The sequence below is a fragment of the Trachurus trachurus genome, assembly GCF_905171665.1.
Source record: "Trachurus trachurus genome assembly, chromosome: 16".
In the NCBI taxonomy this organism is placed as follows: domain Eukaryota; kingdom Metazoa; phylum Chordata; class Actinopteri; order Carangiformes; family Carangidae; genus Trachurus; species Trachurus trachurus.
The window spans coordinates 2404930-2418837 of NC_139902.1; the positions used below are offsets into that span (position 1 = coordinate 2404930).

The window sequence follows — 13908 nt, forward strand, 5'->3', positions numbered from 1 at the left end:
CAACCATACCAGTAGCTATGGTGGATGTGCCGATGCTCAGGGTGGATATGTCAGGAGCCGTGCCAGATGTGGTGATCGCCAGGGTGGAGACGGTGGACGCCAGACTGGATGAGGGACCAGGAGTGAGAGGCGCTGCAACCTGAAGGACCTCCAGGTCAGCCACTGTGGGGTCGTCTGGGATGTCAGCGAAGCCCTCATCTGCTTCCATATCATCCCCATGCTGTTCAATTAGCTCTGCAGTCTCTTCTGAGTCAGGGTGCATGTCCTGCAGGGCCTGACCAGTCTGCCGGAACAGATACTGCAGCCCTATGAGCTCTCCTGAAATAATTGAAGTGGATAATTTACAGTGTGTGTTTTTTCTGGACATGCCAGATGTGCTCCATCCTCTCCCTGTCAAACAGGGGAGCTCCAAGGGAGTCGTTCCCACTCGTTCCCGCCAGCCCCTGCAGCAGCTCCTCCAGCAGCTTAGTGGTGGTCTCCTCACCACGGGTCCTCCTCCGGCAGTGGAGAGCCAGCTCCTCCCTGGACAGATGTCGGCTGACATCACTATCAGTGAGACATGGCAGGCCCTGGGACTGAAGCTGCTGTCTTTTTGCTTCACGCAACAGAGCTAGATCAGCTGCATCCCACTCGAACACGCACGCTGACAGGCGTGACATGAACACTGGGTACAGCTGATGCGCATCTGTTGTGCATCCCAGGGCAAGTCGGCGCATGAAGTGCCAGATATCCAGCCTTACTGTCAGGTCTGGCCACCCACTGAATCTAGCCTTCAATTTGGTCTCTGCCGCCTCAGCACAGCAGCCACAGTCCACATACAGGATGACAGGGGGATCCACGCCTGCCTGCTGGTACCGTTTCACCAGATCCGCTGCCATGTCCAGGCCAGCTCCCTCCTGTACGGTGTACATTTTAGGACATCCTCAGGATCAGACTTCAGTGTCAGACCTCAGATGAAAAGGTATATGGTCTGAGGAAAACCTCTGTCATACTCGCACCAAACTTCATCAGGTCTTCATCACTAAGCCTTCAGAGTTAGACTGAACGGCCTCACACTTTACGCTGTTATTTATAAACTCTCAGAATCAGCCTCAACGGCATCGCACGTTACGCTGTCATTTATAAGCTCTCAGAATCATTCTCAACGGCATCGCACGTTACGCCGTCATCTATAAGCTCTCAGAATCATTCTCAACGGCATCGCACGTTTCGCCGTCATCCATAAGCTCTCGGGATCATCCTGAACGGCATCGCACGTTTCGCCGTCATCCATAAGCTCTCAGGATCATCATGAACGGCATTGTGCGTTACGCCGTCATCCATAAGCTCTCAGGATCATCCTGAACGGCATCATGAAAAAATATGTCACAGTGTGTATCAGGACAACAGCTGATTCGCCAGCAACGACGCTGAAGTTCGCTTCCAACACACACACACACACACACACACCTCAGACCCTCAGTTTCTCATTTGTTTGTTTGTTTGCGTGTCATATCTCGGGCCCCCATTCCTATTTTCACGAGTGCTGGACTCTGAATTATTTTGCATTTGGTGCGGCTTCTTTTATAAGTTGTTCTGTCACTTCTGCAAATGTCTATGGGAAAGACCCCCTCCCCCACCCCGGCCCCTACTCCTCCCACTACGAATCACCTCCGCTGTGCGTAATAGTCGCGCGCGCGTAATGACAGCTCCTCGCCGGTGAAATACATCGTCCATCGTCCGTTTATGGATAAATGAGTGGAAATTAAGCCTACATTAACTGAGAGTTATAATAATAATAACAATAAAAAAAGCATCACATAGCATGTCGAAACGAGTGTAGGCTCTTAATGGCTTTGTGTGTGCCCCACAGTTTTATCAATGAATCTACAGAGTTTTTGTTAAGATTACATCAGTGACAGATTTCTTTCGTTTACTGATTTCTTTCGTTTACTGAACATTAGGCTATGCGTAAACCCTCTCTCCACACCCTGGAGATTCAATACTGTAACAACCGTTTTCGCCTTGTAAAATCTATGTTGTGCATTTACAAAAAGTTACCAGCTGGTGTCGCACTGCGAGCATTTGGTAGGATCTACAACGTTCCTCGATCGGGGAGTCCTCTTGCCCTTACCATTGCAGCAGGCAGTGACAGAACATGCAACTTAGCCGCACCAAATGCAAAGTAAATCAGAATCCAGCACTCGTAAATGGTCAAGACAAGCTGGACACGATCAGGACAAAAAAGAGTAGAAAAGAACCATAAATGGGCCGCTGCCACCTACCAAATGTGCCCGGGGTCATGAGACCAAGAAGAAAGTTACTTGGCTTTAACATTTGTGGAAATCGATTTTCCCTTCTTATTTTATAGGCCTAACTGAAAAACAACATTTTCTGTTTTTTTGTTTGTTTGTTTGTTTGTTTGTTTGTTTTTGAAACGGAAAAACGAAAGAACTAAGGGTACACGGATTGTGAGGGAGAGAAAAACGCCAAACTGATATTCATAAATGATCGAATTAAAATAATATTGCAGTATTTATTAATTTCACTCATAAACCATGTGGGATAATATAGTTGGTCTGTTGTTATGGAGAAATAAACCCAGACAGGATGTATGAAGCCCAGTAATGTTGTCAAGAAACTATCATTCCCATCCTGCGGTTTGTACCTACTGTCATAATGAGAACTGTCAAATCGGACACAAATAGACCGCAGTCCCTTCCATAGATATATACGTATATATCTATGAGTCCCTTCGACGTGACGTCACCACACCAGTCAGGTCAGAGCCTCCGAGCGAAAGATACAACACAGGACGAGTTGCAAGAAGGAGACACGAACGTAAGTTTTATTCATTGTTTTTATTTTCTCACAACTCAAAACTGTCTATAATAGTTCGTTTTTTATGTGAAGTCTAATACACTTGCCATAGGCCTACATTGTTTACAACAGCCGACGATATCAAAACGTCAGCCCATTAGCATTAGCTTTACTTTACAGTTTTTCTCGATTGCTTACACACATTTTCTGAAAGAATGCCTCATACTCTCAAACGCTTGTAGTTCAGCAGATTTGGTTAAGGGAGTTGGTGGATGAGTTAGATGTAGAGGTCATTGTGCCTCAACAGCCAGAAATTGTGTGTTAACAATCGAGAAAAACTGTAAAAGAGAAGACGAATTCTTTCACAAGATGCAAATGATTTCTTAGTTGGCAGCAGTGGTGTTGTCTACAGGTATACCCACTAGAAAGGGTCAGTGATATCCACCTGCCCGAGCATAGGCCTAATTATCAACATTATATTGTGACAGCCTTCATAAGGGAGCATGCAATCCCGACCGCCCATCTTTCCCATTGTGGAGCAGTGATGCTCTGCTCACACCTCTCCCTCAGCCACTTAACACCGAACTCTATTGCTGCCTGCCACTTCTTTCTGCAATTACGTTTTTACCAGTTTCCATCGCATTTTTATCACAATCTTATCTAATATTTATTATAGCAGTAAAAATAAATTCGCAATAGTAAACAACCAAATGCATTATTGTTTCAAATCAGCTACCAATCTGCAGGGGACGGCGCGTGCTATAAACAAAAACGGACAAAAATGTACACAAACAGGAAAGCTGGCAGCAAAAAGAAAAAGGCAGAGCCTGTTGCTGCCCATCTTCGGGTGACACGCTGTCATTCATTCATATTTCTGTGCTTGGTGATATTCAACACTACTAAGGCAAAATATCAGCAGTTCACTCTTCACCGCGAAATGTACTGTCCATATTATGAGGCATTGTAATAATAAAGTGTGCCCCTTCACATAACACAGTGAATCCATTTGGGCACTATTTGCCTTTTCTAGCTCCATTTATTTACGTGAAGTATATTTGAAGCTAATTTGAGGTGTTTTCTTACTCATGTAATAATCATTATTTATTTATATGTTCTCAAGATGTATACTAGGCCGTGCATTACTGAATGTCATTCAGTTTCAGATGTTTTCTTTATGTATGTATTAAATAAACATCTGAATCTTGATCACATTCAATAATGCATAGCCTACAGTATAGCCTACATGTTGTTGAGAGCATTCTGAAATACTGTTATCAACATTGTGATGGTGCATGAGTTGTTGCCCCAAGATGGTTGTTGTTTTAAAATGTGTGTTTCTGGGAGTGAGTTAGAGTATAGACATTATGCAAAAAACGGCAAAATACTAGACTATACCACTGTTTTACAGCAAACTATAAATAAATTGATTAAGGGATCCTGAATATGGATCGAATCCCCTCTCCCCTAATCTGCATGTAGGCCTACAGTAATTGAAAATGTGGCACTGTGGTTGAGAAATAACAATTTGCTTGTTGTACATGTTTTTCAGACATTGATTGAAGATGTCAGACGAGAGAAGAGAAAGAAGTATCCACAATAATTGTTTTACTTCAACGATGACTTGTCTGAAGCTGTCAATTATGAAGCTTATTTCATGTTAATGTAACAGTGGTAATACATTATGTAATTTAATATAGCCTAAAGATCAATGTGAAGGCTTAATGTAAATTATTGACAGATTCATGACATTTACAGACTGTTACTATTTCATCAGTCCACTGAGTTACTAATAGTCACAACTCTTAAAGGTTTTTGACATCCCTACAAGCTAAGATGCTACTATGACGAGTATGTTATGCCCCCATATGTTATCAGTTTAATTTTAGAAAAGGTGTATTTCTCTTGGCAAGGTCGCTGTGTGAGAGTTTATTTTATTTATTGCAGAATACAGCTGAATCTTAGCTTCTACACTTTTAACAAATACATGCCCATAATTTCCCTGTTATAGTATTGAGAATCAGTAAAATAGGTAGATAAGGCTTCAGCCTATGGTTGTCACACTTGACTGTTTCCAGATGAACTGATAATTTTGTTGTTTCGCAATGGCATGAAACAAAAAGAAATCAGAGGAGCACTGTCTTCATATGGACACCACGTCAGGTAGGCCAACAATTTGACAACTACCTGTAGCCTATGTCTTGCAGTTTCCGATACCATGCTATTACAATACAATAATTATTTTCTTGTGGGCAAGGACAATTGATTTCTTTAATTATGGGAAATTACTGTTTTGTGGTTTGTATTTGTCCTAACAGTGAGAGACACCTTAGAAGACTCCTAAAAGTCCTTGGGTTGAAGCGGAGAGCCTGCGAGCGACCTGTCACTGAGATCCAAAGAGCTGTGGAGGTAACATTTAAAACAGATAATGACAATTAAATAAATCCATTATATATTTTAAGCAGCATCTGTAATGTAAGCAACTTACTTAAACATAATAATTGATGATAATTAAAAAGCATTATAGGTAGGCTGCAGTTAGTGATTTGATGAAAGTAGAAGTTGGTTAAAATTACCCCACAATACACTACCATATCCCTGTATAAAAGTCCAAGTGCCAAGTATCCCCCCATACACATAAAGTCACATGAATGCACAGGCACACACACGCACGCACACACACACACACACATACTGGTTTCCATGGTTCATGGGGACTAAGTTTGTAATCATCACTTCTGGGGACCACCCTTTCTAGTGGTTCTACAAGTCTGAAAAAAATCAGGTAAAGTATGCATTGGTCAGTAAGCCTAAACACACCTTCAAACCTTTGAAAAGGCAATGTAGTGTTTTCCCCATGCTACATGGGGACCTCCGTAAAAACGAGTCAATGTGTTTACAGGGGACACTTTTTGCATAAATTTACATACTTCACACAAATGCGTATTTTACTTGTGGGGACCTATCTTTCTTTTTTTTTAACAATTTTTTATTTTATTTTAATTCATTTTATGCCAACTTAAACAGGGCAGACATACAGTATGCTTATCTTTGTACCTTTGGTTGTAGCAGCATATTGTCCAATATACATTGGACAATATCCCTATCTTTATACTTACATGGCAAACAATTTGCTAAATTCTCCAACATATTGCATCTGGGAGTTTAACTTCTACTGTAGCGGTATCTAGAAAGATGCAGATTGACTCATTTCTAATCACTCGTGTTGTGCAAGTGATGAGGATGATTCTTAAAAGGATGGCCATTGTGACAAATTTCACTATTATAAATACTACCCATGTCAACACATTACCTATTGAATCGGTTCAAAACCTTCATGGCTATTTAAAAAATGTGCTAACAGGGTAACAGCTGTGCCTGAATGATTAGATCTGTGGAACTAACTCCAGTATCCGCTAAATATATGGAGACTGATTCCCAAGTGTAAAAAAAAAATATCATGTCTGGTCTTGTTAGCCTATGAAGACTGCGCTACTACTCAGTCAACTCATCCACACAAAAATCAAACCAATTTGACTTGTACACCATACCTTTTATTAAACAAGGTAAATTAGCGGAGAACTCTCTTTTCATTTCTTCACAAATTACAATTTTGCAATTAACAGTATGTGTATAAAACATTCACAACTTCTGTGATACCATAAAACAAATTTTCTTCATTTGTAACTATCCAAATGTTTTATAACTAATAAAGTTGGCATTCAGACAAAGGTTTGTTTCACTTGTGCCATTCAACACTCCCAGCTTATTGATGGTCAAAGCCTAAACGCTATCTCTTTTACATTTCTTCATATATTACAATTTTGCAACATACACATCTACAACTTCTGCGATACCATAAAGCATCAAGCTTTTAAAGAAATACCTGCCAAACTGAACAATTGGCATCATAAAACTACATATCTAAGAAAAAAACAAAACTTCTCTACAACCCTTTTCTTTGTAATTGCCATACTATTTACCCAATATGTTTTGACTATTCCTTTTTTCCTCCCTTCCTCCATCCTTTCCTTCTTCCTTCTTTCATCCCTCCTCCATTCCTTTCTCTATCCTCCTTCCCTTCTTTCTACCTTCCCCTCAATCTCTCTTTCCTCCCTCCTTTCTGTCCTCCCTCCCTCTTTCCTTCTTCCTCTACTTAACTTTCTTTCCTCCATCCTTCTTTCTTGCCTCCATCCTTCCCTCTTCTTTCTTCAGAGGACAACAATAGGGTTAAATCTAGACATTTAGATTAGACTACTTAGACATTTTCCTTTTTAAGGCGGTAATCCGGTTGTACACATAAAATTTCAAGTTCCGCCAGTCTCTGTTCCTGAGAGCTTCAGGTTCAGCCCTTAAACATTTTTCACAATCACTCTTTGACGGTACAGTACAAGATCGGATTAACTGATTCATTTGCCTCTCTACTGCCCTAATCTCTGCCGGCTGCCAGCGTGCTCTTTTCTGTGGAGCTTTACCTGTAAGTGAGGAGACAAAAACAAAAGTTTTATTAACAGTGTAAGGGAGACGCTACAGTTCCAAGTCCTGTGCCAGTACATACAGTACAAGTGAAATTAAGAGGCTGATCAGAGCTGAGATAAGCATCGGTCCTCAATTATTTGATCAGTTTACAGCTGACAAATTTACAGCCGAGCCACAACTTGTGATTAGATGGCATTATAGGCCATAAGAAAGGCCCTTAAAAGTGCTTTAGTTTTTGAGGTTCCTTCCGGACGTGGAACAAACAAGAATGTTTTCTGTACATAATCAATAATGTCGCTGCAGTATTTATGTCTTTAGATGACATTATTTTGAGTGCTGTTGGAGCAATTAACTACAGTGTTTGCACAGTACAGCGCTGATCCACCAGACCTCATTCACAAAACAAACATTTTAACAGTTTGCGTGTCGTCTTGCAGACAGACGACACAAAGCAATAATTCAGACTTTTTATGAATCTGCATCATGATGTCAATTCGGGATACTTTTGATCACTTTATTACGATTAAATCTCGTGAATATCTGAGTTTATTTTGATGTGGCTAATGACACTTTGTTTTGGTGTACAGGCAGTAACATTACACTGCGAACCCTAACAGTGAAATAAAATCACTTTTTATAGCTTAAACTAAAATTTAAACAATATATTGAGTTACCCTGCTGTACAAGAGCATTGTTATTCTTGTCCTTCACGTGAAGTGTCAAGACGTGGGGTACCTGACGCTTGCATTGTGACCGCTGAGCTTTTCCCTCTATTTTAATGATCTCCTCATGATTGACAATACTTCGCCAGCAGATGATATTGTGAATGTAGCTCTCAATGCGTATTGAAGACCTTTCTGTCTTCTTTCTGATATCTCCGAACCGTTTTTCCAGAAATTTGATATTATTTCCTTTGGTATATCTCTCACTGATATAGCTGAAAACTTCTCATGCTAGGAGCGAAAGCTTGACAGGCGTAGCAACAGTATCCAAGGGGGGCGGGACTTAGCAAAGGGTCAATTTGTACTGAAATGCAGTACTAAAATGCACTCAGTTACAGTCCACCAGTGCTTGGGGGCCACCAGACTGAGGGTTGCAATGATGGCTCTCATTAATCTCCTGTCTTCAAATCTAGTGATATTACAATAAAAAAAGAGTAAAAAACAAACAAACAAACAAAAAAACATCACCTTTGGAGGAATATCCCACAGTACTGACTCCAGATGATGATCCGTGCTCTGCTGATGGCAGTTGTTGCTTGTCTGTTGAGTTTTCATTCCTCACAGCATCTGCAACAGTTTCCTCTGTTGACGGTTCTATGACATACACACAATGTACCTGATAAGACATACTTCAAATGCACTACAAACATTCTGGTCATAGAAAACAAAAGTAGGTCATTTATTGTTGCAAAAATGCTTCAAATTACAAAAAGAAAAATCTGTGCAAACAACAAGTTTCAAAAAACTGTTTTCTTCATTAACTATATCTAAATATTCTTTAATAATTGATCAAGTTGGGGTGATATCTACTTCACGTCACATTGTTGCATCCAGTATTAACTGTCCAGTAAAAGTTTGTTTCACAAAAAAAGAGGAAAAAAAACAATTACCTTTGGAGGAATGTCCCACAGTACTGACTCCAGAAGATGATCCGTGCTCTGCTGATGGCAGTTTTTGTTGCTTGTCTGTTGAGTTTTCACTCCTCAAAGTATCTGCAACAGTTTCCTCTGTTGACGGTTCTATGACATTCACACAATGTACCCGATAAGACATACTTCAAAAGTAATACAAACATTCTGGTCATAGAAAACAAAAGTAGGTCATTTATTGTTGCAAGAATGCAACAATAACCTCAACCTGGTGGAGCAAGAGGAGTCACGCCGGCTCAGCTGCCTTCATCAATAAAACCCGGTCAGTTTATAATGTTTAAGTTGCCTTTAGATGACATTATTTTGAGTGTTGTTAGAGCAATTAACTACAGTGTTTGCACAGTACAGCGCTGACCCACCAGACCTCATTCACAAAAACATTTTAACAGTTGTTTGCGTGTCGTCTTGCAGACAGACCTCACAAAGAAACAATTCAGACTTTTTATGAATCTGCATCATGATATTGTCATTTCGGGATACTTTTGATCACTTTATTACGATTAAATCTCATGAAAATCTGAGTTTATTTTGGTGTGGCTAATGTTTTGGTGTTCAGGCAGCGCACAACGCGAACCCTAGCGGTGAAATGAAATCCCTTATTACACCTTTAAAAACAACCATCTTACTCTTTTTTTTTACATGAAATTACTGAAACATACCATCAACAGGAAATGAATGATTTCCATCCTCTCCGCATGAATCTTCCTCATCACTCCCCATAACGTTTTCTGCAGGAGACATGACACGCTTATAATTCGGTCAGACAAAATGAAAAGACGATAGATCAAGTACAGTGAAAATCAAATATACCATTTGGGTCAATTGTGATTTCGTCCAAGTTCTTTCCATGGAACTCAGCCAGTCTTCCTTTCTCTAGTGCCAGCAGAACTTTACTGATCTTTGCCAGTTGCAGGGTCTTGTCAGGGAGTCGATAAAACTCTCGTGGATCCTGATATCGTGACCAAGAAAGTTCGCTAGTTGGTCCATCTCGGTGTCAGTCATGTTGAGCACTGTTGATAGAGTTGCAGCGTGTTTTCGCAGTTTGGTTGATGACAATGCCTTTGGACACTTTGCGCCAGATGACTTTGCAAAGCCACGTATACAGTCTGAGCCACGGAAATGTGACATAGCTGAAGGTCTTGCAAACAAGTAAGGATTATCACCAAGAACCCCGCAGGCATCTCTTTGCTGAACGAGGAGTTCCAAAGCATGGAGCATTTTTGGAGTCAGGAGAATTGGAACTGCTCTGCCTCGCTTTCCTCTGGTGACAATTCTGGAGAAATGTCTGCAGAGCTTTTTTTCTACCTCTGACAGTGCCCAGTCCAAGTCCTCATGGGGATCTGATGTGTCCCTTGACAAAAAAGCCGACAAAGGCATGCTCGACACCTCTCCTTCTCTGCGTCTGTTAAACATGATGGTCTGTGTTAAACAAACTTTTGCAAGGTCAATCCAAGCCTTTGTCGAGGGACTTTCAGACAATGTGATGCAACATTCATCTAGTTTTTGACTGAGAAACTGGTGCATTCTTTGCACATCCTCGGTAAAGGGCATCACAGTGGGTGCATTCCACTTGGCCTCAACGATGTTCCTTAGTGCTGTTGCAGAAACCAATGCATTCCACTTCTCGTTGTGCACTTCTTGGAACTCAGATGCACGCTTCACAAGCTCTTGGTTGCCGGAAATGAGTCCTTGAGCTTTCAAGAGCTTGCTGACTTTTACCAAAGCATTTCCAAGTTTTGTTGCCAGTGAGGGAATGATATATGCGTTGGTACTGCTCTCATAGCCACAAGTACTTTTGACAGCTTTGACCATCTCCACATAATTCGCAGGATTAATGAAATCCTCAATCTTTCTTAACCTGGTATTTTTCCTGGCATTGTCCAGCAGTCGTCCCAATTCACGCATTCTTTCACGGATGCACTGTTGACTTTTTAATGTCATTCCACCTTTATTGAGCAAGTGCTCTCCATATTCAATAATGACATGGTCATTCTTAATTATTTCTGTGACAGGACCCGGATTCATGGCACTGACAACTTTCCAAAGCTGCCTGCTGATATGTGAAGGCACAGGCGCAGTGTATGCACATAGAGCCTGAACACGGTTCTTGCCAGGTTTTGGGTTGACTGATCCAGACTTGAATCTACAAACTCGCATATGTCTCCATAGAACATTTCGTGTGAAAAGTCCCTGGCAGTGTGCACAGTGCATAAAGTCACTTCCCTGCCCTTCTTTTGGTGGCCGTTTACATGGGACAAGTTGTCCCTTTCCTGACTCCATCACAGTAGCATTATGGGCATAGTTGCCTTTGTTCCGAATATATTCTAGCTGATTTTTTCTCTCTTTGGACTGTTTTGGAAAGCTAAAAGCTCTTGCCACATCCACCATATTTTTGTGTGCATGTTCCAAATGTCTTGCCATTTTGGCATATGGCTTTTTGCAATACATACAATAGTGTCTCTTATCGTAGCATCTCTTGCCATTTTTATTTTGGTGAGCACCAACTACTAGACTATCATTGGTTCGCTGACTTGAGCAGGGTTCTTCCTCTACACCAAGTTCAGGGCAGGGTTCTTCCTCTACAGAGGATTCAGATGCAACGGAGTGGGTGTCCAATCCAGGTGTTGTGGTGTCACATTCATAAGGCATATCTGAGCCAAGGTTTAGACGAGAATCAAGAAGTCTTTTTTTTCTTGGAGTGAGGTCAATACTAGAATCACTGTCAGTGTCCGGGTCAGAATCAGGAACATACTCGTCTTCATCTCCACTGACTGATGATGTGGTATCATACAGTTCTGTGTCTTCAAGAAATATGTCCTTCATCTAAGAGATTTTTTTAAAAGATAAAAATAAAAAAAAAGTCACTTGGACATATTTTCTCTAAAATAAACACTCCATTAAATCATGTACTTTATGAAAGATTGTGGAACATTTCCACAATGTCAATCCAGGCACTTAGTTGTGGACTTACTATAATGCTTTTTGTCCGTCTTAGTCTTGGTACAATTTCTTCATTCTCATTATGGAAGTCCTTCAGAGTCTGTAAAAATAAGCAACAACTTAAATCATTATACAGTATGAAATTAAACTGAAAAGTACAAAAAAAAGTAGTGTATGAAGCTAAATGAGACTCAAACATTCTTTAGAGAATGATAGTAAAATGTATTGACAGACGTTTTTAAGCCACTACTTAGGGAAATTTCTATCTTCAATACAACAAGCTTCATGGGGACTTTAATACACACCATGTTATCATCCTTCACGGGGACTAAGCATCTCTGGATGTTATTTAACACTAATAGTATCATAAGTACATTGTGGGGACATCGTAAATGTGTTGGATTACAGTGATATTTAGGCAAAAAGAAAATGTCCAGACAGGTTCAGATCCATCTTAAAAGTGCTTTTATCTTTTGCCTCATTGAGGCATTAGATTTAACTGTTAGTAGATCTGACCGACAATAAATTACCCTCACAATGACCCCATTTGCTTTATTTAGTGCGACTGTGGTCTGGAGGTAGAGCAGTCGTCCACCAATCGGAAGATCAGTGGTTTGATTCTTGGCTTCTCCATGTCGATGTGTCCTTGGGCAAGACACTTAACCCAAAATTACTCCCAAAGGCTGTGCCATTGGTGTGTGAATGTGAATGTATAACTCTAAAATGTACGTCACTTTGGATAAAAGTGTCTGCTAAATGACATTGTAACATTGTAGCATTAGATTTAACTGTTAGTAGATCTGATCGACAATAAATTAACTGCACAATGACCCCATTTGCTTTATTTAGTTACTTAAACCTAAGAGAGGCTGTTGCAGTAAACAACAAGTGATAAAGGTGAATGTACCTGTTGAGGACTGTCCTGTGGACACGAAGCTGCTTCCATCTGTTTCTCAGACACGGCAAGAGGATGGGACGTCTTTGTAGGATCAATATCCAGGGCACACAATGTCATCTGCAATGATGTATAAAGAAAACAATGGAGAAATTAAGACCTTAATGTGGCCACTATATAAAACTCAAGTAGATAAAAATACATGTTCAAGGATCTTTAAACTTTAGTACATGCCAAAACACCAGACTTCAGAGGAAAGAAAACAGAAAGAAAATTGTAATATTTCAGACTAATGAGTAAACCTGTGTTTGCTTTAACACATCTTCAATACAACAAGCTTCATGGGGACTTTAATACACACCATGTTATCATCCTTCACGGGGACTAAGCATCTCTGGATGTTATTTAACACTAATAGTATCATAAGTACATTGTGGGGACATCGTAAATGTGTTGGATTACAGTGATATTTAGGCCAAAAGAAAATGTCCAGACAGGTTCAGATCCATCTTAAAAGAGCTTTTATCTTTTGCCTCATTGAGGCATTAGATTTAACTGTTAGTAGATCTGATCGACAATAAATTACCCTCACAATGACCCCATTTGCTTTATATAGTGCGACTGTGGTCTGGAGGTAGAGCAGTCGTCCACCAATAGGAAGATCAGTGGTTTGATTCTTGGCTTCTCCATGTCGATGTGTCCTTGGGCAAGACACTTAACCCAAAATTACTCCCAAAGGCTGTGCCATTGGTGTGTGAATGTGAATGTATAACTCTAAAATGTACGTCGCTTTGGACTAAAGCGTCGGTAACGCTTTATATTAAGGTCCTTGTAATAAGCATTAGTTAATAGGTAATAAGGCTCTTATAAGTGATTACAAGATGCTTATTAACATTATTATGCATTTATAAGACTATATATGTATTAATAGACTCATTATAATATAGTTAATAGCAGACTATAATTGATTTATAATAACTTATAATAAACTTAGTTAACTGTTTGTTGATGCTTATGAACATTAATAAGATCCTTATGAGTATCTTATAATTGTTCATAATAACATTACAAACACATATATTGACTCAACTAGCCCAATCATTATGTCTTTGTTATGCCTTTATTAATCTTAAGGTCTGTGTAATAA

General features: G+C 40.1%; 1 protein-coding gene and 1 long non-coding RNA gene across 2 annotated transcripts; both read right to left on the reverse strand.

Moving 5' to 3' along the window:
• Window positions 1-6450: 6450 nt before the first annotated feature.
• LOC310999165 (uncharacterized protein) lies at window positions 6451-10303 on the reverse strand (the record flags this gene model as incomplete). The annotated part of the gene is made up of 6 exons (XM_083989489.1): window positions 6451-7271; window positions 8466-8591; window positions 8888-9016; window positions 9586-9654; window positions 9737-9875; window positions 10232-10303. The coding sequence occupies 6 exons, from the start codon at window positions 10301-10303 to the stop codon at window positions 7051-7053; spliced, it is 756 nt and encodes a 251-aa protein (XP_083845615.1). The 3' UTR covers window positions 6451-7050.
• Window positions 10304-11545: 1242 nt separating this feature from the next.
• On the reverse strand, window positions 11546-12884 carry LOC310998711. The gene is made up of 3 exons (XR_014596011.1): window positions 12774-12884; window positions 11898-11966; window positions 11546-11749 (listed from the first exon to the last, which is right to left on the reverse strand). It is a non-coding gene; the product is annotated as an uncharacterized lncRNA (long non-coding RNA).
• Between the last annotated feature and the right edge of the window lie 1024 nt (window positions 12885-13908).